The sequence below is a fragment of the Oncorhynchus mykiss genome, chromosome 15, assembly GCF_057628025.1.
Source record: "Oncorhynchus mykiss isolate SJ-2025 chromosome 15, ASM5762802v1, whole genome shotgun sequence".
In the NCBI taxonomy this organism is placed as follows: Eukaryota; Metazoa; Chordata; class Actinopteri; order Salmoniformes; family Salmonidae; genus Oncorhynchus; species Oncorhynchus mykiss.
Window position 1 is genome coordinate 7,759,159 of NC_143036.1, and position 25,993 is coordinate 7,785,151.

A 25,993-nucleotide genomic window follows, 5' to 3' on the forward strand; every position below is an offset into this window, starting at 1 on the left:
TCAAACAAATCTAAAGGGGTGAATGAGAATATGTACATATAAATATATGAATGAGCGATGGCCGAGCGGGATAGGCAAGGTGCAGTAGATGGTATAAAATACAGTATATAATGTGATATGAGTAATGTACAGTGAGTGGCTCGTGAAAGTATTCACCCTCCTTCTCAATTTTCCTATTTTGTTGCCTTACATCCTGGAATTAAAATATATTTTTTTTTTTGGGGGGGGGGGGTTGTATCATTTGATTTACACAACATGCCTACCACTTATTTTTATTGTGAAACAAACAAGAAATAAGACACAAAAAAAATGGAAAACTTGAGCGTGCATAACTATTCAACCCCCCCCCCAAAGTGAATACTTTGTAGAGCCACCTTTTGCAGCAATTACAGCTGCAAGTCTCTTGGAGTATGTTTCTACGAGCTTGGCACATCTAGCCACTGGGATTTTTGCTCATTCTTCAAGGCAAAACTGCTCCAGCTCCTTCAAGATGGATGGGTTCAGCTGATGTACAGCGAAATTTAAGTCATAAAACAGATTCTCAATTGGATTGAGGTCTGGGGTTTGACTAGGCCATTCCAAAACATTTAATGTTTCCCCTTAAACCACTCGAGTGTTGCTTTAGCAGTATGCTTAGGGTCATCGTCCTGCGGGAAGGTGAACCTCTGTCCCAGTCTCAAATCTCTGGAAGACTGAAACAGGTTTCCCTCTAGAACATGCCTGTATTTAGCACCATCCATCATTCCTTCAATTCTGACCAGTTTCCCAGTCCCTGCCAATGAAAAACATCCCCACAGCACGATGCTGCCACCACCTGTCACGTTCTGACCTTAGTTCCTTTGTTATGTCTTTGTGTTAGGTTGGTCAGGGCGTGAGTTGGGGTGGGTAGTCTATGTTATTTTTTCTATGTTGTTATATTTCTATGCGTTTGGCCTAGTATGAGAATCATACTAAGGGAGCCTGTTTTCCCCATTTTGGTTGTGGGTGTTTAATTTCTGTTTAGTGTCTGTTCACCTGGCAGAACTGTTTAGTTTTCTCTTCGTTGTGATTTTGTGTAGTGTTTAGTTTGTTAAATTAAAACATGATGAACACTTACACGCTGCATTTTGGTCCTCCTCTCCTTCCACCAACGAGAAGCATTACACCACCACCATGCTTCACTGTGGGGATGGTATTCTTGGGGTAATGGGATGTGTTGGGTTTGCATCAGACATAGTGTTTTCCTTGATGGCCAAAAAGCTCAATTTTATTCTCATCTGATTAGAGTACCTTCTTTCATATGTTTGGGGAGTCTCCCACGTGCCTTTTGGCGAATACCAAACATGTTTGCTAATTTTTTTAAAGTGGTCCTATGGACAGATACTCCAATCTCCATTGTGGAGCTTTGCAGCTCCTTCAGGGTTATCTTTGGTCTGTGAGTTTTGGTGGGCGGCCCTCTCTTGGCAGGTTTGCTGTGGTGCCATATTCTTTCCATTAAAAAAATGTTGATTTAATGGTGCTCCGTGTGATGTTCAAAGTTTCTGATATTTTTTTTATAACCCAACCCTGATCTGTACTTCTCCACAACTGTGTCCCTGAACTGTTTGGAGAGCTCCTTGGTCTTCATAGTGCTGCTTGCTTGGTGGTGCCCCTTGCTTAGTGGTGTTGCAGACTCTGGGGCCTTTCAGAAAAGGTGACTATATACTGAGATCATGTGACAGATCATGTGACACTTAGTTTGCACACAGGTGGACTTCTGAAGGTAAATGGTTGCACCATATTTTATTTAGGGGCTTCATAGCAAATGGGTGAGAACATATGCACGCACCAGTTTTCCGTTTATTTTTTTATATATTTTTTTTAAACAAGTTATTTTTTTTATTTCACTTCACCAATTTGGACTATTTTGTGTATGTCCATTACATGAAATCCAAATAAAAATCAAGTTAAATGACAGGTTGTAAGGCAATAAAATAGGAAAAACGCCAAGGGGGGTGAATATTTTTGCAAGGCAATGTAATATATGTAAACATTATTGAAGTGGCGTTGTTTAAAGTGGCATTATTTAAAGTGGCTTTGTTTAAAGTGACTAGTGATCCATTGTTTAAAGTAGCATTATTTAAAGTGGCTTTGTTTAAAGTGACTAGTGATCCATTGTTTAAAGTGGCTTTGTTTAAAGTGACGAGTGATCCATTGTTTAAAGTGGCATTATTTAAAGTGCCGTTGTTTAAAGTGACTAGTGATCCATTGTTTAAAGTGACTAGTGATCCATTGTTTAAAGTGACTAGTGATCCATTGTTTAAAGTGACTAGTGATCCATTGTTTAAAGTGACGAGTGATCCATTTATTAAAGTGTCCAGTGTGTCCACTAGATCGACTTTTAATGTTCTCTCGGATCAGGTAACGAAGAGAAGGAAGCAAGGTGAGAGCTGTGTTGGGACACATCCTGTCTGACTGGCTGTGTACGTAGCTCAGTAGCACTACAAGTGGCAGGTTGGGAAGGGGAGGGAGGTGGTGTAGAGTGTTGGGACACATCCAGTGGTGGCAGGTTGGGAGATCTCCTCTGAATCGTGACACTAACCACGTTTACATCCACAGTTTTTATGTGAGTAAAGTCATACCGTATAAAAACTTATTTTGTTTAGGTAAAATGGTATAAACGCAGACAGATAATGTGTTCATTCAAACATCTTTTTGTGTCGTAAAATAATATTATGCAAGAAATGTCAGTTGAAGCGCCTTTATGCACAAATATTGATATAATAACCATCATGTCGAAGTAAACTTGGAGTCACATGATAATATGGTGTGTGGTCCTTCCACTACGACTTAGAAAACCATGCAGTTTACTAGGCTACAGTTGAAATGAGTTATAATGAACTTCACGGGGTGTTGAAAGGGCAAGGTGATGAGCTAGATGCTCCTTTTCAATCAATACCGAGGGTCTTATTCTGATGACACGATGATCGATGCTTGACTGCCGTTTGACAAATGAAAAATATACTCGCTCTTATCCATAATAATCTCATCACGACGACTAGACGTAGACTAGACGTGGACTAGACGAAGACTAGACGTAGACTAGACGTGGACTAGACGTGGACTAGACGTGGACTAGACGTGGACTAGACGTGGACTAGACGTAGACAAGACGTAGACTAGACGTGGACTAGACAACCCGCACTGTGTCTGTGAGCTGTTGGCACATTTGCTATTTAACGCAAAAGTGTTTGTTACAAAACTAGCGGTAGAGTTGAAAATGCGATGGAAACACATTGAACTTTCGATTTCTATTCGACACATGAAAACTTACATTTTGTTTGCACTATGTCATCACACTATGTCATCACACTATGTCATCACACTATGTCATCACACTATGTCATCACACTATGTCAACACACTATGTCATCACACTATGTCATCACACTATGTCATCACACTATGTCATCACACTATGTCATCACACTATGTCATCACACTATGTCATCACACTATGTCATCACACACTGCAATAAGTCTGCTTGGCGGAAACACGTCACTGGTGGAAAAATTCACATATTCTTTTTATTTTATTTAACGAGGCAAGTCAGTTAAGAACAAATTCTTATTTTCAATGACGGCCTAGGAACAGTCTGTTCAGGGGCAGAACGACAGATTTGTACCTTGTCAGCTCGGGGATATGAACTTGCAACCTTTCGGTTACTAGTCCAACGCTCTAACCACTAGGCTACCCTGCCGCCCCAATGCTGATTATAGAATATTCACATGGAAATTTGTCGCCAAATGGATGGAAACCTATCGAGATTGTCGACAGTGAACCTGCAAAATAAGCATTTCAATGTACTGTGTACCGTGTGACTCCTGTGCATATGACAAACAAACTGCACCGGACTTGGGACTGTCTGGATGCTCAGACAGCGGGGTGAGTCAGTATGGAGTGGACCCGGGCTCTCATTCACCTCACAGGCTGGGAGCAGAGCGCATCACCAATGGGCCGGTAGCAAACAATCCCAATTTCAATTTCACTTCCTGCATGACCGCTTCACATTAGGTATTTCTAGCTTCTCTTGCGACCGACCCCAAGACATCACAATGTTAAATCAAACACTCACTTCCCAGAAGCAGGGTATGCATTGGAATCATTGCTACTGGAAATAGCAATATGTTACATTGAATTAATTTCATATCAGTATGACAATCATGTTTTCCTCAAACAGTCTAATTCAGTCCACCCCCCGACCACCCTCACATGTCTGGTCTAATCTTTGAGCCCACTGTCAAGCTATCTAAAGAGACATTACACTGTGACAATATGAATCTAGTGTATGTTCAGACGAAGCAATTAGAAACAAGGACCCCGAAGTTATCACTGAAAATAGGTGGGATCCTGCCTGTCTATTCGTCAAGGGATAAAACAGCCCTCTAGTGGTGGGAGTCATTATTACAGAATATTTTATGTTTTATTTGTATTTATTTCTTATTTAACTAGGCAACTCAGTTAAGAACAAATTCTAATTTACAATGACAGCCTACCCCGGCCAAACCCGGATGACGCTGGGCTGTGCGCCGCTCTATGGGACTCCCAATCACAAACGGTTGTGATACAGCCTGGAATCGAACCAGGGTCAACCAGTGACACCTCTAGTGCTGAGATGCAGTACCTTAGACCACTGCGCCACTCGGGAACTCCCATTTAGCAAACTCTTCTATCCAGATCGACTTACAGGAACAGGTTAAGTGCCTTGCTCAAGGGCACATTGACAGATTGTTCACCTTGTCGCCTCTTCAAACCATTGACCTTTCAGTTACTGGCCCAACGCTCTTAACCGCTAGGCTACTAGGACAAGGATCTTCATTGCATCCTGCTGTGAGACAATATTGATCCTAGACTAATGGCTACCTCCAAAATAGAACCAAAACAACACAGTAAGAACAGCTTAGGCTGACGCACTGTGTTGTACTTTTATCCTTGACAGTGGTATGGAACTATCCCCCTCAGTAACCCTGATATCTGAAGACCCTCTGACACCTGACGAAACATCCCCTTCACATTAACAACAGTCAGGTACTGTATATACTTCACATTAACAACAGTCAGGTACTGTATATACTTCACATTAACAACAGACAGGTGGTGGTAGGTGACAGACAGATGTTTACTTACCACGGGGCCTGATGGACCCTGAGGTCCTTCTCCTCCCTTCAAACCAGCTGGACCCTGGAAGGAGAAGAGAAAAGGATTAGAGTGATAGAGTGATACAGTATGTCCAAAGAGACACACAGCCTGATAGACAGTGTTTAATGTCCCTACAAGTCAGACAGATAGTCAGTATTGAGTGTGTCATGACGTTGGCCTGTGGGTAAGGTTTATGACCCCCCACCCCCCATAAATACCTTTCTCCCTTCCCTCTCTCTTGACTCTACATGAGGGACTCTTGAATAGCCTTTGTGAAACAGAGAGTCTGGGAACATCAAACAAGTAAGGGAAAGGAACAACATTTCAGTTATAGAACCAGTTGAAAATATGTGTTGGTACTTAATGAATATGATGTCAGTTCGGTTGTCATCTGAGACATTATGACTGATGACATGACGACATAAACTGTATCTGGGAAAGTGTACACATTATAGTTATCAGATTCACATGGAATTGTTGTGCATTTCAAATGTTTAAATATAAAATTATTTGTGAAAAGATTAAATGTAATTTTAGCTTCCAAATGAGAGATTTGGGTTTTCATAAGGTTATGGCTCTGCTCAGTCAGTGGCCCGCCTCTGTGAAGAGACATTGGTTATAAACTATGAAACACTCCCTTCTCTATGTCCACTATATAAAGCCATGACGAAAATGTAACCTTCTGTTCCGAGTACATTAGGACGACGGTCCGATGTCAGAAGGATTCAGATAATAACTAATGAACAAAGCCAACCTCAGTGTGATCTTTGGTTGCGAATGGTATGAACTTTGAACTCTTATTCGCTACAGAAGTGATACCTCCTAGCCGTTGAGTTAGCAGCGGCCGCTGTAAATGTGGGCTAGGAAAGGACGGACAGAGTATCCCGTCTACCACACAACGACGACACTACAACGTTTCCCGTTCACCACCAGAGACACTCTTCAAAGGACAAAGGACTCTGTTGGGCAACACGGCCATCCATCTACCACCAACCTATTGAAGCGCAGCTCAGAGTAAATATTTATTGCATTTTCCTTTTCCAAATGGGCGGTAATTTAGAATGCATAATATTCTGTATTTACGATAGAGACAGATTCTGTATTTACGATAGAGTAGCTGCCTACGGCCCGATAGACATCGCTTCTCCCTTTGTTCTTCAGTCTTCCCGCTCTTTCACTCAATCCCAGACCCTTTCTTTGTGTAACCAGCTGTCATATCCGTTCCCTCCGCTAGGAACGTTTTCCTTTATGACATAATTTGTAATCAAGGTATGTTTCATTCTGTGTATATGTAATTCTGTGTGATTAGTTAGGTATTTAGTGAATAAATTATTAAACCGAATTTTGAATTGCTGATTCAACTTGTTAGCCAGGGTTCTTGAGCATAACCAAGAATTTACAACTTTCAGATGAGAGTGAAATAAGGTGACGATTAATATTGACCGCTATTGATATAAAAGATTACCAGGTCTTTAAAAGTTTATTCGGAAGATAACAGCTCAAAAAATATTATTTTGTGGTTCCCCGACTCTCTAGTTAATTACATTTACATGATTAGCTCAATCAGGTAATATTAATTACAGAGAAAGGATTTTATAGAATAGCATGTCATGTCACTTAATCCGGCATAGCCAAACATACAACAAGTGGTATAACTCCTGTCTCAATCAGACAGTCAGTCAGTATTGCGGGGTATAACTCCTTTCCCAGTCAGTCAGTATTGAGGGGTATAACTCCTGTCCCAGTCAGACATTATTGAGTGGTATAACTCCTGTCCCAGTCAGTCAGTATTGAGGGGTATAACTCCTGTCCCAGTCAGTCTGTATTGAGGGGTATAACTCCTGTCCCAGTCAGTCAGTATTGAGGGGTATAACTCCTGTCCCAGTCAGACATTATTGAGTGGTATAACTCCTGTCCCAGTCAGTCAGTATTGAGGGGTATAACTCCTGTCCCAGTCAGTCAGTATTGAGGGGTATAACTCCTGTCCCAGTCAGTCAGTATTGAGGGGTATAACTCCTGTCCCAGTCAGTCAGTATTGAGTGGTATAACTCCTGTCCCAGTCAGTCAGTATTGAGTGGTATAACTCCTGTCCCAGTCAGACAGTCAGTCAGTATTGAGGGGTATAACTCCTGTCCCAGTCAGTCAGTATTGAGGGGTATAACTCCTGTCCCAGTCAGACAGTCAGTCAGTATTGAGTGGTATAACTCCTGTCCCAGTCAGACAGTCAGTCAGTATTGAGTGGTATAACTCCTGTCCCAGTCAGACAGTCAGTCAGTTTTGAGGGGTATAACTCCTGTCCCAGTCAGACAGTGTAAAGTGTCACCATGGTTAGTCAGTCACATAAGTTTCTGAGCGTCATTGATCTGAATGGGAGAAAAGGTGTGTGTATGTGTGTAGGTGTGTTTAGGTGTGTGTAGGTGTGTGTAGGTGTGCGTAGGTGTGTTTAGGCGTGTGTAGGTATGTGTAGGTGCGTGTAGGTATGTGCAGGTGCGTGTAGGTGCGTGTAGGTGCGTGTACGTGCGTGTAGGTGTGTGTAGGTGCGTGTAGGTGCGTGTAGGTGTGTGTACGTGCGTGTAGATGTGTGTAGGTATGTGCAGGTGTGTGTAGGTGCGTGTAGGTGCGTGTACGTGCGTGTAGGTGTGTGTACGTGCGTGTAGATGTGTGTAGGTGTGTGTAGGTGTGTGTAGGTGTGTGTACGTGCGTGTAGATGTGTGTAGGTGCGTGTAGGTGCGTGTAGGTGCGTGTACGTGCGTGTAGATGTGTGTAGGTGCGTGTAGGTGTGTGTAGGTGTGTGTACGTGCGTGTAGGTGCGTGTAGGTGCGTGTAGGTGCGTGTAGGTGCGTGTACGTGCGTGTAGATGTGTGTAGGTATGTGCAGGTGCGTGTAGGTATGTGCAGGTGCGTGTAGGTGCGTGTACGTGCGTGTAGGTGTGTGTAGGTGCGTGTAGGTGCGTGTAGGTGTGTGTAGGTGCGTGTAGGTGCGTGTAGGTGTGTGTACGTGCGTGTAGATGTGTGTAGGTATGTGTCGAGAGCGAGGTTGCATTTTCTTCCTACTCTACCAGGACAAGTATTTATTTTCCCCTCGGGCACTTTCTCATCAAAAGCACAATAAAACAGAAGTTCTGAAATAAACGTGTGTGTGTGTGTGTGTGTGTGTGTGTGTGTGTGTGTGTGTGTGTGTGTGTGTGTGTGTGTGTGTGTGTGTAACCTCCAGTGTGTGTGTGTGTGTGTGATTGCTGATTGGCTCCCTAAGGCTCAGCAACACACATGGCAGTATTCAGTAATTAGTCCTGGGGCGTTGCAGTGAGAGACTAAATGACAACCATGGGTAGCTTCTCGCCTGCTGAGATTGACCTTGGCTTCGTGTGGAACAGTGGCTCGATAATATATTAAATAATGCATACAACAAAACAAAGAACATTTCCCCCAAAAGTGCTTGTTGAAAAAAGAAATGGGTCCTAGAGGCTGGCTTTGTCCCAAATCGCACCCTATTCCCAATCTAGTGCACTTCTTTTGACCAGAACTTACAGGGAATAGGCTGCCATTTGGGACACAGGCCAAGTCTTTGGGTTGAAACAGGAGTTTGATCCAGAGCTATAGTACACAATTATTATATTTCTCTTCAACACCACACCTGGCCTTTCAGCCTATCAGTACCCGCTAGAGAACGTTACTGGGTGTCTCTTTCAGCCTATCAGTACCCGCTAGAGAACGTTACTGGGTGTCTCTTTCAGCCTATCAGTACCCGCTAGAGAACGTTACTGGGTGTCTCTTTCAGCCTATCAGTACCTGCTAGAGAACGTTACCGGGTGTCTCTTTCAGCCTATCAGTACCCGCTAGAGAACGTTACTGGGTGTCTCTTTCAGCCTATCAGTACCCGCTAGAGAACGTTACCGGGTATCTCTTTCAGCCTATCAGTACCCGCTAGAGAACGTTACCGGGTATCTCTTTCAGCCTATCAGTACCCGCTAGAGAACGTTACTGGGTGTCTCTTTCAGCCTATCAGTACCTGCTAGAGAACGTTACCAGGTGTCTCTTTCAGCCTATCAGTACCCGCTAGAGAACGTTACCGGGTATCTCTTTCAGCCTATCAGTACCCGCTAGAGAACGTTACTGGGTGTCTCTTTCAGCCTATCAGTACCCGCTAGAGAACGTTAACCGGGTGTCTCTTTCAGCCTATCAGTACCTGCTAGAGAACGTTACCGGGTATCTCTTTCAGCCTATCAGTACCCGCTAGAGAACGTTACTGGGCGTCTCCTTTAGCATATCAGTACCCGCTAGAGAACGTTACTGGGTATCTCTTTCAGCCTATCAGTACCCGCTAGAGAACGTTACTGGGTGTCTCTTTCAGCCTATCAGTACCTGCTAGAGAACGTTACTGGGTGTCTCTTTCAGCCTATCAGTACCTGCTAGAGAACGTTACTGGGTGTCTCTTTCAGCCTATCAGTACCCGCTAGAGAACGTTACTGGGTGTCTCTTTCAGCCTATCAGTACCCGCTAGAGAACGTTACTGGGCGTCTCCTTTAGCATATCAGTACCCGCTAGAGAACGTTACTGGGTGTCTCTTTCAGCCTATCAGTACCCGCTAGAGAACGTTACTGGGCGTCTCCTTTAGCATATCAGTACCCGCTAGAGAACGTTACTGGGTATCTCTTTCAGCCTATCAGTACCTGCTAGAGAACGTTACCGGGTATCTCTTTCAGCCTATCAGTACCCGCTAGAGAACGTTACTGGGCGTCTCTTTCAGCCTATCAGTACCCGCTAGAGAACGTTACTGGGCGTCTCTTTCAGCCTATCAGTACCTGCTAGAGAACGTTACTGGGCGTCTCCTTTAGCCTATCAGTACCCGCTAGAGAACGTTACTGGGCGTCTCCTTTAGCATATCAGTACCCGCTAGAGAACGTTACTGGGCGTCTCCTTTAGCATATCAGTACCCGCTAGAGAACGTTACTGGGCGTCTCCTTTAGCATATCAGTACCCGCTAGAGAACGTTACTGGGTATCTCTTTCAGCCTATCAGTACCCGCTAGAGAACGTTACTGGGTGTCTCTTTCAGCCTATCAGTACCCGCTAGAGAACGTTACTGGGCGTCTCCTTTAGCATATCAGTACCCGCTAGAGAACGTTACTGGGTGTCTCTTTCAGCCTATCAGTACCCGCTAGAGAACGTTACTGGGCGTCTCCTTTAGCATATCAGTACCCGCTAGAGAACGTTACTGGGTATCTCTTTCAGCCTATCAGTACCTGCTAGAGAACGTTACCGGGTATCTCTTTCAGCCTATCAGTACCCGCTAGAGAACGTTACTGGGCGTCTCTTTCAGCCTATCAGTACCCGCTAGAGAACGTTACTGGGCGTCTCTTTCAGCCTATCAGTACCTGCTAGAGAACGTTACTGGGCGTCTCCTTTAGCCTATCAGTACCCGCTAGAGAACGTTACTGGGCGTCTCCTTTAGCATATCAGTACCCGCTAGAGAACGTTACTGGGCGTCTCCTTTAGCATATCAGTACCCGCTAGAGAACGTTACTGGGCGTCTCCTTTAGCATATCAGTACCCGCTAGAGAACGTTACTGGGCGTCTCCTTTAGCATATCAGTACCCGCTAGAGAACGTTACTGGGTATCTCTTTCAGCCTATCAGTACCCGCTAGAGAACGTTACTGGGCGTCTCCTTTAGCATATCAGTACACGCTAGAGAACGTTACTGGGCGTCTCCTTTAGCATATCAGTACCCGCTAGAGAACGTTACTGGGTGTCTCTTTCAGCCTATCAGTACCCGCTAGAGAACGTTACTGGGCGTCTCCTTTAGCATATCAGTACCCGCTAGAGAACGTTACTGGGTATCTCTTTCAGCCTATCAGTACCTGCTAGAGAACGTTACCGGGTATCTCTTTCAGCCTATCAGTACCCGCTAGAGAACGTTACTGGGCGTCTCTTTCAGCCTATCAGTACCCGCTAGAGAACGTTACTGGGCGTCTCTTTCAGCCTATCAGTACCTGCTAGAGAACGTTACTGGGCGTCTCCTTTAGCCTATCAGTACCCGCTAGAGAACGTTACTGGGCGTCTCCTTTAGCATATCAGTACCCGCTAGAGAACGTTACTGGGCGTCTCCTTTAGCATATCAGTACCCGCTAGAGAACGTTACTGGGCGTCTCCTTTAGCCTATCAGTACCTGCTAGAGAACGTTACCAGGTGTCTCTTTCAGCCTATCAGTACCCGCTAGAGAACGTTACCGGGTATCTCTTTCAGCCTATCAGTACCCGCTAGAGAACGTTACTGGGTGTCTCTTTCAGCCTATCAGTACCCGCTAGAGAACGTTAACCGGGTGTCTCTTTCAGCCTATCAGTACCTGCTAGAGAACGTTACCGGGTATCTCTTTCAGCCTATCAGTACCCGCTAGAGAACGTTACTGGGCGTCTCCTTTAGCATATCAGTACCCGCTAGAGAACGTTACTGGGTATCTCTTTCAGCCTATCAGTACCCGCTAGAGAACGTTACTGGGTGTCTCTTTCAGCCTATCAGTACCTGCTAGAGAACGTTACTGGGTGTCTCTTTCAGCCTATCAGTACCTGCTAGAGAACGTTACTGGGTGTCTCTTTCAGCCTATCAGTACCCGCTAGAGAACGTTACTGGGTGTCTCTTTCAGCCTATCAGTACCCGCTAGAGAACGTTACTGGGCGTCTCCTTTAGCATATCAGTACCCGCTAGAGAACGTTACTGGGTATCTCTTTCAGCCTATCAGTACCCGCTAGAGAACGTTACTGGGTGTCTCTTTCAGCCTATCAGTACCCGCTAGAGAACGTTACTGGGCGTCTCCTTTAGCATATCAGTACCCGCTAGAGAACGTTACTGGGTGTCTCTTTCAGCCTATCAGTACCCGCTAGAGAACGTTACTGGGCGTCTCCTTTAGCATATCAGTACCCGCTAGAGAACGTTACTGGGTATCTCTTTCAGCCTATCAGTACCTGCTAGAGAACGTTACCGGGTATCTCTTTCAGCCTATCAGTACCCGCTAGAGAACGTTACTGGGCGTCTCTTTCAGCCTATCAGTACCCGCTAGAGAACGTTACTGGGCGTCTCTTTCAGCCTATCAGTACCTGCTAGAGAACGTTACTGGGCGTCTCCTTTAGCCTATCAGTACCCGCTAGAGAACGTTACTGGGCGTCTCCTTTAGCATATCAGTACCCGCTAGAGAACGTTACTGGGCGTCTCCTTTAGCATATCAGTACCCGCTAGAGAACGTTACTGGGCGTCTCCTTTAGCATATCAGTACCCGCTAGAGAACGTTACTGGGCGTCTCCTTTAGCATATCAGTACCCGCTAGAGAACGTTACTGGGTATCTCTTTCAGCCTATCAGTACCCGCTAGAGAACGTTACTGGGCGTCTCCTTTAGCATATCAGTACACGCTAGAGAACGTTACTGGGCGTCTCCTTTAGCATATCAGTACCCGCTAGAGAACGTTACTGGGTGTCTCTTTCAGCCTATCAGTACCCGCTAGAGAACGTTACTGGGCGTCTCCTTTAGCATATCAGTACCCGCTAGAGAACGTTACTGGGTATCTCTTTCAGCCTATCAGTACCCGCTAGAGAACGTTACTGGGCGTCTCTTTCAGCCTATCAGTACCCGCTAGAGAACGTCCTTTAGCCTATCAGTACCCGCTAGAGAACGTCCTTTAGCCTATCAGTACCCGCTAGAGAACGTCCTTTAGCATGTGCATCAGATACATATGATCCCACAAGGTGAATCGAACATAAGCACCAACGCTTGATAAATAGTTCATAAACTATTCTAAAGGATTATTTGCGTTAATAAATATTTGTGAAAATGTATCAATAAAACGGGAATAACAAAAACATGTATTTATTTAGATAGAGTCAATGATATGTTTTTATAATTCTACAAAGTCCTAGAAAAAAAGCAAAGGCCTATAGACTATTTTCTTTTCCTTTCCAATAAAAACATTACAGTTTAATCCCTTTGATCTGCTATATTTGGACATTTGATTAGTAATAGAGTTATAGTACTTAATAAACTCCTACTACACCTTATTTTGACTAAGTACAAACTCAAATAATGTCATTATAATATAACCAGCCAGGTCAGAGGGGAAATTATTTGCTGTATTCCTAAACACGCAAGTGGTCATGTGCTGAATGTAGGGACAGTGGAGTGGTCATGTGCTGAATGTAGGGACAGTGGGTCATGTGCTGAATGTAGAGACAGTGGGTCATGTGCTGAATGTAGGGACAGTGGAGTGGTCATGTGCTGAATGTAGGGACAGTGGGTCATGTGCTGAATGTAGAGACAGTGGGTCATGTGCTGAATGTAGGGACAGTGGAGTGGTCATGTGCTGAATGTAGGGACAGTGGGTCATGTGCTGAATATAGAGACAGTGGGTCATGTGCTGAATGTAGGGACAGTGGAGTGGTCATGTGCTGAATGTAGAGACAGTGGGTCATGTGCTGAATGTAGGGACAGTGGAGTGGTCATGTGCTGAATGTAGGGACAGTGGGTCATGTGCTGAATGCAGGGACAGTGGGTCATGTGCTGAATGTAGAGACAGTGGAGTGGCCATGTGCTGAATGTAGAGACAGTGGGTCATGTGCTGAATATAGAGACAGTGGGTCATGTGCTGAATGTAGGGACAGTGGGTCATGTGCTGAATGTAGAGACAGTGGGTCATGTGCTGAATGGAGAGGCAGTGGGTCATGTGCTGAATGTAGGGACAGTGGAGTGGTCATGTGCTGAATGTAGGGACAGTGGAGTGGTCATGTGCTGAATGTAGGGACAGTGGAGTGGTCATGTGTTGAATGCAGGGACAGTGGTCATGTGCTGAATGTAGAGACAGTGGAGTGGTCATGTGCTGAATGTAGAGACAGTGGGTCATGTGCTGAATGTAGAGACAGTGGGTCATGTGCTGAAGGTAGGGACAGTGGGTCATGTGCTGAATGTAGAGACTGTGGGTCATGTGCTGAATGTAGAGACAGTGGAGTGGTCATGTGCTGAATGTAGAGACAGTGGAGTGGTCATGTGCTGAATGTAGGGACAGTGGAGTGGTCATGTGCTGAATGTAGGGACAGTGGGTCATGTGCTGAATGTAGAGACAGTGGGTCATGTGCTGAATGTAGTGACAGTGGGTCATGTGCTGAATGTAGAGACAGTGGATCATGTGCTGAATGTAGAGACAGTGGAGTGGTCATGTGCTGAATGTAGAGACAGTGGGTCATGTGCTGAATGCAGGGACAGTGGGTCATGTGCTGAATGTAGAGACAGTGGAGTGGTCATGTGCTGAATGTAGAGACAGTGGGTCATGTGCTGAATATAGAGACAGTGGGTCATGTGCTGAATGTAGGGACAGTGGGTCATGTGCTGAATGTAGAGACAGTGGGTCATGTGCTGAATGTAGAGACAGTGGGTCATATGCTGAATGGAGAGACAGTGGGTCATGTGCTGAATGTAGGGACAGTGGGTCATGTGCTGAATGTAGAGACAGTGGGTCATGTGCTGAATGTAGAGACAGTGGGTAATGTGCTGAATGTAGAGACAGTGGGTCATGTGCTGAATGTAGAGACAGTGGGTCATGTGCTGAAAGTAGGGACAGTGGAGTGGTCATGTGCTGAATGTAGAGACAGTGGGTCTTGTGCTGAATGTAGAGACAGTGGGTCATGTGCTGAATGTAGAGACAGTGGGTCATGTGCTGAATGTAGAGACAGTGGGTAATGTGCTGAATGTAGAGACAGTGGGTCATGTGCTGAATGTAGAGACAGTGGGTCATGTGCTGAAAGTAGGGACAGTGGAGTGGTCATGTGCTGAATGTAGAGACAGTGGGTCTTGTGCTGAATGTAGAGACAGTGGGTCATGTGCTGAATGTAGATACAGTGGGTTATGTGCTGAATGTATAGATAGTGGGTCATGTGCTGAATGTAGAGACAGTGGGTCATGTGCTGAATGTAGAGACAGTGGGTCATGTGCTGAATGTAGGGACAGTGGAGTGGTCATGTGCTGAATGTAGAGACAGTGGGTCTTGTGCTGAATGTAGAGACAGTGGGTCATGTGCTGAATGTAGATACAGTGGGTCATGTGCTGAATGTATAGATAGTGGGTCATGTGCTGAATGTAGAGACAGTGGGTCATGTGCTGAATGGAGAGACAGTGGGTCATGTGCTGAATGTAGAGACAGTGGGTCATGTGCTGAATGTAGGGACAGCCTGGATATTCTTGGAAAGTGACATTTGTAAATAGAGCTACACCTCTTGAATTTTGAGAGTTATTTGACAAAGGTAAGTGCTGTATAATAGAAACTGCAGAATATTATCTTTCTGGCACTATATATGAAATCACAATGTTTAACCTGCATGTGCCTCCGAAGGAGGACTTGATAAAGTGATGGTCCTTTTCCTGCATCTGTCAATTACATCTCTTCGTGTACAATTTGACAACTGTTAGGCCTAATATTGTCACTCATCAGATTATTGTTAATTTAATATTGTCTATAGGCTAACTATTATTATGTGTGAAATTCGTTTTGGGTTTAGTTGTAGTTTCGATGGGACGGCTGTGCAGGCTGAGTGGCATGGTTTGTTTCCCGTTCATCAAGTTGGATAGAGTCAAGGACATGTTTTGCGTTATTCTGAAGGCCTGCTGCAACACATAGCGTGTTTTCATTTCCCTTCAAATACATCTTATTAGTAATAGTGTTATAGGTAAATAAATCAGTCCCATAACAGCTTCTTTCAACAACGTAAAACATAAAAGAGAATGGTATCAACCCCCAAGGCACAAAGTTAAATTATTTGCTGTTTATAAATAGTCTTAACACAAACTCATTAGTACACTTTATTCTTTGTTAATTAAATCAACATTTTCATCCTCCTTATCATTCAGTTAGGCCTAATTTAAATTACATTGTGAAGTAAGGTGCACAATGTTCACCCATCCATCCATTTGTCATTCAGGAGAGAGAGAGACAGAGAGAGACTCATTAGAGCCTGGCTGGGTACCGATGTTCTACAGCACATTGTCTTGGAGCCTGGCTGGGTACCGATGTTCTACAGCACATTTTCTTGGAGCCTGGCTGGGTACCAACATCCTACAGCACATTGTCTTGGTGCCTGGCTGGGTACCAACGTCCTACAGCACATTGTCTTGGAGCCTGGCTGGGTACCAGGGTCCTACAGTACATTGTCTTGGAGCCTGGCTGGGTACCAACATCCTACAGCACATTGTCTTGGAGCCTGGCTGGGTACCAACATCCTACAGCACATTGTCTTGGAGCCTGGCTGGGTACCAGGGTCCTACAGAACATTGTCTTGGAGCCTGGCTGGGTACCAGGGTCCTACAACACATTGTCTTGGAGCCTGGCTGGGTACCAGGGTCCTACAGAACATTGTCTTGGAGCCTGGCTGGGTACCAACATCCTACAGCACATTGTCTTGGAGCCTGGCTGGGTACCAACGTTCTACAGAACATTGTCTTGGAGCCTGGCTGGGTACCAGGGTCCTACAGCACATTGTCTTGGAGCCTGGCTGGGTACCAACATCCTACAGAACATTGTCTTGGAGCCTGGCTGGGTACCAACATCCTACAGTACATTGTCTTCGAGCCTGGCTGGGTACCAGGGTCCTACAGCACATTGTCTTGGAGCCTGGCTGGGTACCGATGTTCTACAGCACATTGTCTTGGAGCCTGGCTGGGTACCAGGGTCCTACAGTACATTGTCTTGGAGCCTGGCTGGGTACCAGGGTCCTACAGAACATTGTCTTGGAGGGTTAAGTCAGGAATAGGAGTGAAAAAAAAAAAAAACATGAAAAAAAGCCTCTAAATACTTTGCTGTTTATGATTTCAAAAAAATTCGGACAAATGAGCCGTGTAAAATACAAACATTTAGGAAGAGTCAGGGAAGGAGCAGGACATAGCTTTTGTTTTTTTTGGGGGGGGGGGGGGGGCAGATGTTTTCATTTACAAAATCAAAGGTCAGCGGCCGTTGTTGAAAACAGTGGTGTCGGCCGGTCGGTGGGAAGCCTATTCAAGGGGACCTGTTCATTTGTAACACGTCTCTTTGAGTTTCCCTGCGGTAGATTGATGGTTGGGTGACGTCCCCCCTCTATGAGTCTAATGAGATGAATATCTCTACATTGATACTGGTTCATTAGTCACGGGTGGAGGTCTGTCGGTCATTGTCCGTGAATATAGGGGGGAATATGTAACAGAAGGGAGCGTGTTGAAGGTTGGGGTGTTTCTTACCGACGCGCCGGGCAGACCTCTCTCTCCTGGGAATCCTCGTAGACCAGCAGGACCGTCCTTACCGGAGGCTCCCTGGGGCCCGGGGTCTCCCTACAGACACCAACATACAGCAGAGGACAGGATGAGAGGTGGCCAGCTGCACCATGCTAAGATATTTTTTAATATCCTTTCTGCTGTGTTCATTTCACTTCCATTCTACAGCCTTCCTGATATTACCTGGCGAACGAAGAGAGAAAAACAAAAACAAATAAACTTTATTCTCATGTTTCCCATTTTGACATCATGACAGAACATTGCACATGTTGCACTTTGAGGTGATGCTTTAGTTCTGACAGCATCGATATCAAAGCCCTGTGCTAATCAATGGCATGGACGTTTCTTTATTCTGATAAGGAACAACGCTACAAAATGCATAAACTTCACATCAAACACTACTGTAATACAGTCCAAGAGGACAACTCGCTGAGAGACTATTATAATACAGCCCTAGAGGACAACTATTATAATACAGGCCTAGAGGACAACTATTATAATATAGGCCTAGAGGACAACTAGCTGAGAGACTATTATAATACTGGCATAGAGGACAACTAGCTGAGATACTATTATAATACTGGCATAGAGGACAACTAGCTGAGAGACTATTATAATACTGGCCTAGAGGACAACTAGCTGAGAGACTATCATAATACAGGCCTAGAGGACAACTAGCTGCGAGACTATTATAATACAGGCCTAGAGGACAACTAGCTGAGAGACTATTATAATACAGGCCTAGAGGACAACTAGCTGAGAGACTATTATAATACAGTCCTAGAGGACAACTAGCTGAGAGACTATTATAATACAGTCCTAGAGGACAACTAGCTGAGACTATTATAATACAGTCCTAGAGGACAACTAGCTGAGAGACTATTATAATACAGTCCTAGAGGACAACTAGCTGAGAGACTATTATAATACAGTCCCAGAGGACAACTAGCTGAGAGACTATTATAATACAGTCCTAGAGGACGACTAGCTGAGAGACTATTATAATACAGTCCTAGAGGACAACTAGCTGAGAGACTATTATAATACAGGCCTAGAGGACAACTAGCTGAGAGACTATTAAAATACAGACCTGGAGGACAACTATTATAATACTGGCCTAGAGGACAACTAGCTGAGAGACTATTATAATACAGTCCTAGAGGACAACTAGCTGAGAGACTATTATAATACAGGCCTAGAGGACAACTAGCTGAGAGACTATTATAATACAGTCCTAGAGGACAACAAGCTGAGAGACTATTATAATACAGTCCTAGAGGACAACTAGCTGAGAGACTATTATAATACAGGCCTAGAGGACAACTAGCTGAGAGACTATTATAATACAGGCCTACAGGACAACTATTATAATACAGGCCTAGAGGACAACTAGCTGAGAGACTATTATAATACAGGCCTAGAGGACAACTAGCTGAGAGACTATTATAATACAGTCCTAGAGGACAAGAGACTGTTAACAAAAACAAAAGCAAACACAGCCAACAACAGTAGCAGTCGTATCATGGTGCTGGGACTGAGTCGATGGGGTTAGAATCAGAGCAATTACTAGCAGCATGACTGCCTTTTATTTTATTGTCGGGCTGAAGTTGGTTTATCCGCTAACTGGGAGACATAGAGAAAGTGAGAGAGAGAAATGAGAGAGAGAGAGTGAGAGGGTAAAAGATAAATAGTGAGGCACAGAGAGCGAGCGAGCGAGAGAGAGACAGAGAGAGAGAAAAAGAGAAAGAGAGAGAGAGAGAGAGAGAGAGAGAGAGAGAGAAACAAAGAGAAAGAGAGAGAGAAAGAGAGAGAGAAAGAGAGGGAAAAATATAAATAGTGAGCCCGAGAGAGAGAGAGAGAGAGAGAGAGAGAGAGAGAGAGAAACAGAGAGAGAAACAGAGAGAGAAACAGAGAGCGAAAGAGAGAGAGAAAGAGAGGGAAAAAGATAAATAGTGAGACAGAGAGAGAGACAGAGAGAGAGAGAGACAGAGAGAGAGACAGAGAGAGAGAGAGAGAGAGAGAGAGAAAAGAGAGAGAAAAGAGAGAGAAAGAGAGGTAGCTCGCTAAGATTTAAGAGGATCTGTCCGAAAGTATTCTGAAGACTGCATACTTCTTCCACATTTTGTTGAGTTACTGCGTTCTGAGTTCAACATGGGTTAAACAGATTTGTTTTTGTATCTCACCCATTTACACACAATACCCCATAATGATGAAAGTGAAAACATGTTTTTAGAAATGTTTGTTAATTTAGTGAAAATTAAATACAAACATATGACATTTTGTATTCACATCCCAGAGTCAATACTTTGTAAAAGCACATTTGGCAGCAATTACAGCTGTAAGTTTTTCTGGGTAAGTCTCTAAGAGCTTTCCAGAACTGGATTGAGCAACATTTGGTCATTATTCTTTTCAAAATTCTTCAAGTTCTGTCGAATTGGTTGTTGATCATTGCTAGACAAGTAGATTTAAGCCAAAACAGTAAAACAGGAACACCCCCCTATCCACATCGATGGAACAGTAGTGGAGAGGGTAGCAAGTTTTAAGTTCCTCGGCATACACATCACAGACAAACTGAATTGGTCCACTCACACAGACAGCATTGTGAAGAAGGCGCAGCAGCGCCTCTTCAACCTCAGGAGGCTGAAGAAATTCGGCTTGTCACCAAAAGCACTCACAAACTTCTACAGATGCACAATCGAGAGCATCCTGGCGGGCTGTATCACCGCCTGGTACGGCAACTGCTCCGCCCTCAACCGTAAGGCTCTCCAGAGGGTAGTGAGGTCTGCACAACGCATCACCGGGGGCAAACTACCTGCCCTCCAGGATACCTACACCACCCGATGTCACAGGAAGGCCATAAAGATCATCAAGGACATCAACCACCCGAGCCACTGCCTGTTCACCCCGCTATTATCCAGAAGGCGAGGTCAGTACAGGTGCATCAAAGCTGGGACCGAGAGACTGAAAAACAGCTTCTATCTCAAGGCCATCAGACTGTTAAACAGCCACCACTAACATTGAGTGGCTGCTGCCAACACACTGACACTGACTCAACTCCAGCCACTTTAATAATGGGAATTGATGGGAAATTATGTAAATATATCACTAGCCACTTTAAACAATGCTACCTTATATAATGTTACTTACCCTACATTATTCATCTCATATGCATACGTATATACTGTACTCTATATCATCGACTGTATCCTTATGTAATACATGTATCACTAGCCACTTTATACTATGCCACTTTGTTTACATACTCATCTCATTTGTACATACTGTACTCGATACCATCTACTGTATCTTGCCTATGCTGCTCTGTACCATCACTCATTCATATATCCTTATGTACATATTCTTTATCCCCTTACACTGTGTACAAGACAGTAGTTTTGGAATTGTTAGATAGATTACTTGTTGGTTATTACTGCATTGTCGGAACTAGAAGCACAAGCATTTCGCTACACTCGCATTAACATCTGCTAACCCTGTGTATGTGACAAATAAAATTTGATTTGATTTGATTTGATTTATTTGAGGCATTGGAAACCCTGCCCGGGCTTTGTGGTTGAATCTGTGTTTAAAATAAATTGCTCGACTGAGGGACCTTACAGTATGTGTGGGATACAGAGATGAGGTACTGTAAGTAATTCAAAAATCATGTTAAACACTATTATTGCACACAGAGTGAGTCCATGCGACATATTATGTGACTTGTTAAGAAAATGTTTAGGCTTGCCATAACAAATACTTATTGACTCAATATATTTCAGCTTTCCATTTTTAATGATTTTGCAGACATTTTGAAAAATATAGTTCCCCTTTGACATCACGGGGAATTGGGTGTAGGCCAGTGACACATGATTTTTTATATTTTAAATTCAGGATGTAACACAACGAAATGTGTGAAAAAAGTCAAGTGTAGTGATTTTCTTCTGGAGGCATTGTAACTGATGCCTAGGACCTGGTGGTAGGAGGTTGTAGTTGATTACACGGTGTCCTTCTGGGAAGCAAGGAAAACCAAAGAAGGAGTCAGAGGGAGGGGCTGGGAGGTCTTGGAACTGGCTGGGATTTAAAGGAGAAAGAGAGAGACGCTGGGAGGTCTTGGAACTGGCTGGGATTTAAAGGAGGCAGAGGGAGGGGCTGGGAGGTCTTGAAACTGGCTGGGATTTAAAGGAGACAGAGGGAGAGGCTGGGAGGTCTTGAAACTGTCTGGGATTTAAAGGAGTCAGAGGGAGGGGCTGGGAGGTCTTGGAACTAGCTAGTAGTAAAGTAGCTACTCTCTGTTTATCATATATGCATAGTCACTTTAACTATACATTCATGTACATACTACCTCAATTGGGCCGACCAACCAGTGCTCCCACACATTGGCTAACTGGGCTATCTGCATTGTGTCCCGCCACCCACCAACCCCTCTTTTACGCTACTGCTACTCTCTGTTCATCATATATGCATAGTCACTTTAACCATATATACATGTACTGTACATACTACCTCAATCAGCCTGACTAACCGGTGTCTGTATGTAGCCTCACTACTGTATATAGCCTCGTTATTTCTTTACTTACCTGTTGTTCACCTAATACCTTTTTTTGCGCTATTGGTTAGAGCCTGTAAGTAAGCAATTCACTGTAAGGTCTACCTACACCTGTTGTATTCGGCGTGACAAATAAACTTTGATTTGATTTTATATTGGCAATCGTGATGCATGTGAATTCAACCACTCCCCAACCCTCAGTCCCCAACCCTCAGTCCCCAACCCTCAGTCCCCAACCCTCAGTCCCCAACCCTCAGTCCCCAACCCTCAGTCCCCAACCCTCACTCCCCAACCATCTGCTAACTTCACCAGCTGTCTGCCAAAATAGACTTCATGCTTACATTCCTGGACCCAAAAACATGTTCAGTGGAGATTCTCCAATTGTTCACGTTTTAATTCCAGGACTAGGCATAATCTGTATCTAGTATTGTTTTTTAATTTTTTAAAAATATGGTTTGGTCAGAGCCCTGGAGATCTGTTGGGCTGTCAACTTATGAGAGTTAATCCAGTGAGGTGGGTATTTAGGGACGTTTACCTTGGCTCCCTCTTTGCCAGCAGAGCCAGGAAGACCCTGCTCTCCAGGTGGTCCTGGGGATCCAGGGTGACCTCTCTCACCGATTGGACCGGTCTCGCCTGTGGGGCCCTGTTAGGGAAGTGAAGAAGAAGAAGAAGAAGAAGAGGAAGAATAAGAAGAAGATATTATGGGCATCATTGAGCCGATCTACCATAACATAAGACCCTTAGATAATTCCAAACCTATGTCAGAGGCCAATATTATCCGTGTACTCTATCACTTCTGCTAGTGAATGACGTGAGATCTGTAAGTACGCTTAAACAATCTGAAAAGTTCTCCATAAATGTATCTTATTGTGTTTACTTACCTGTGGACCAAGAAGTGCTACATTAATTTAGTTCATAATGTCCATTATAGTACCGTAACTGTAGAAAACCTATAGTAACCTATAGTTCCTTACCTGTAGTAAACCTATAGTACCTGTAGTAAACCTATAGTAACCTATAGTTCCTTACCTGTAGTAAACCTATAGTACCTGTAGTAAACCTATAGTAACCTATAGTTCCTTAACCGTAGAAAACCTATAGTACCTTACCTGTAGTAAACCTATAGTATCTTACCTGTAGTAAAACTATAGTACCTTACCTGTAGTAAAACTATAGTACCCGTAGTACACCTATAGTACCTGTAGTACACCTAGAGTACCTGTAGTACACCTATAGTACCTGTAGTACCTGTAGTAAACCTATAGTACCTGTAGTAAACCTATAGTACCTGTAGTAAACCTATAGCGCCTGTAGTAAACCTATAGTGCCTGTAGTAAACCTATAGTACCTGTAGTAAACCTATAGTGCCTGTAGTAAACCTATAGTACCTGTAGTAAACCTATAGTACCTGTAGTAAACCTATAGTACCTGTAGTAAACCTATAGTACCTGTAGTAAAGCTATAGTACCTGTAGTACACCTATAGTACCTGTAGTACACCTATAGTACCTGTAGTACACCTATAGTACCTGTAGTACACCTATAGTATCTGTAGTAAACCTATAGTACCTGTAGTAAACCTATAGTACCTGTAGTACACCTATAGTACCTGTAGTACACCTATAGTACCTGTAGTAAACCTATAGTACCTGTAGTAAACCTATTGTACCTTACCTGAGGACCAACAACTCCTCCTGGGCCGGGTGGACCTGTCTTTCCTTGGAATCCCTGTGGACAAGAAAAACATATAAATCACATTGAAAACTCTTGCAGAACAACTCAATCCATGCAATAACTCCCTCCAATCCTGCTATTGATGTCAACCTTCCAAAATGATTAATCTAGTGGACATAGTGGAGTCAGTGTTGTGTGCTTCCCAATGGACAACCACTGAATGTAGTAAACCTATAGTACCTGTAGTACACCTATAGTACCTGTAGTAAACCTTTAGTGCCTTACCTGTAGTAAAAGTATAGTACTTGTAGTAAACCTATAATACCTGTAGTAAACCTATAGTACCTGTAGTAAACCTATAGTACCAGACACAGACACCAGGGACCAGTTACCCAGACACATACACCAGGGACCAGTTACCAGACACAGACACCAGGGACCAGTTACCCAGACACAGACACCAGGAACCAGTTAACCAGACACATACACCAGGGACCAGTTACCAGACACAGACACCAGGGACCAGTTACCCAGACACATACACCAGGGACCAGTTACCCAGACACAGACACCAGGGACCAGTTACCCAGACACAGACACCAGGGACCAGTTACCCAGACACCAGGAACCAGTTACCCAGACACCAGGGACCAGTTACCCATACACCAGGAACCAGTTACCCAGACACCAGGGACCAGTTACCCAGACAAATACACCAGGGACCAGTTACCCAGACACAGACACCAGGGACCAGTTACCCAGACACAGACACCAGGGACCAGTTACCCAGACACCAGGAACCAGTTACCCAGACACCAGGGACCAGTTACCCAGACACATACACCAGGGACCAGTTACCCAGACAAATACACCAGGGACCAGTTACCCAGACACAGACACCAGGGACCAGTTACCCAGACACATACACCAGGGAGCAGTTACCCAGACAAATACACCAGGGACCAGTTACCCAGACAAATACACCAGGGACCAGTTACCCAGACACCAGGGACCAGTTACCCAGACACAGACACCAGGGACCAGTTACACAGACACAGACACCAGGAACCAGTTACCCAGACACAGACACCAGGGACCAGGGACCAGTTACCCAGACACCAGGGACCAGTTACCCAGACACAGACACCAGGAACCAGTTGCCCAGACACAGAAACCAAGAACCAGTTACCCATACACAGACACCAGGAACCAGTTACCCAGACACAGACACCAGGAACCAGTTACTCAGACACCAGGAACCAGTTACCCAGACACAGACACCAGGAACCAGTTACTCAGACACCAGGATCTAGTTACCCAGACACAGACACCAGGAACCAGTTACCCAGACACAGACACCAAGAACCAGTTACCCAGACACCAGGAACCAGTTACCCAGACACCAAGAACCAGTTACCCAGACACAGACACCAGGAACCAGTTACCCAGACACCAGCAACTAGTTACCCAGACACATACACCAGGAACCAGTTACCCAGACACAGTCACCAGTAACAAGTTACCCAGACACAGACACCAGGAACCAGTTACCCAGACACATACACCAGGAACCAGTTACCCAGACACAGACACCAGGGACCAGTTAACCAGACACAGACACCCGGGACCAGTTACCCAGACACAGACACCAGGAACCAGTTACCCAGACACAGACACCAGGGACCAGTTACCCAGACACAGACACCAGGAGCCAGTTACCCAGACACCAGGAACCAGTTACACAGACACAGACACCAGGGACCAGTTACCCAGACACCAGGAACCAGTTACCCAGACACCAGGAAACAGTTACACAGACACCAGGAACCAGTTACCCAGACACCAGGAACCAGTTACCCAGACACAGACACCAGGAACCAGTTACCCAGACACCAGGAACCAGTTACCCAGACACATACAACAGGAACCAGTTACCCAGACACAGACACCAAGAACCAGTTACCCAGACACCAGGAACCAGTTACTCAGACACAGACACCAGGAACCAGTTACCCAGACACCAGGAACCAGTTACCCAGACACAGACACCAGGAACCAGTTACCCAGACACAGACACCAAGAACCAGTTACCCAGACACCAGGAACCAGTTACCCAGACACAGACACCAGGAACCAGTTACCCAGACACCAGGAACCAGTTACCCAGACACCAGGATCCAGTTACCCAGACACAGACACCAGGAACCAGTTACCCAGACACAGACACCAGGGACCAGTTACTCAGACACCAATAACCAGTTACCCAGACACCAGGAACCAGTTACAACGACACCAGGAACTATTTACCCAGACACCAGGAACCAATTACCCAGACAACAGGAACCAGT

General features: G+C 44.8%; 1 protein-coding gene across 1 annotated transcript in view; it reads right to left on the reverse strand.

Moving 5' to 3' along the window:
* The window catches only part of LOC110490894 (collagen alpha-1(XI) chain), a 178,696-nt gene that overhangs the window by 58,963 nt on the left and 93,740 nt on the right, over nucleotides 1-25,993 (reverse strand). Inside the window, exons 38-41 of the mRNA XM_090199066.1 lie at nucleotides 23,646-23,699; nucleotides 22,508-22,615; nucleotides 17,397-17,486; nucleotides 5,147-5,200 (exon numbers count right to left, since the gene is read on the reverse strand). Of these exons, the coding sequence (XP_090055192.1) occupies nucleotides 5,147-5,200; nucleotides 17,397-17,486; nucleotides 22,508-22,615; nucleotides 23,646-23,699 (306 nt within the window). The remainder of the gene's footprint in view (nucleotides 1-5,146; nucleotides 5,201-17,396; nucleotides 17,487-22,507; nucleotides 22,616-23,645; nucleotides 23,700-25,993) is intronic.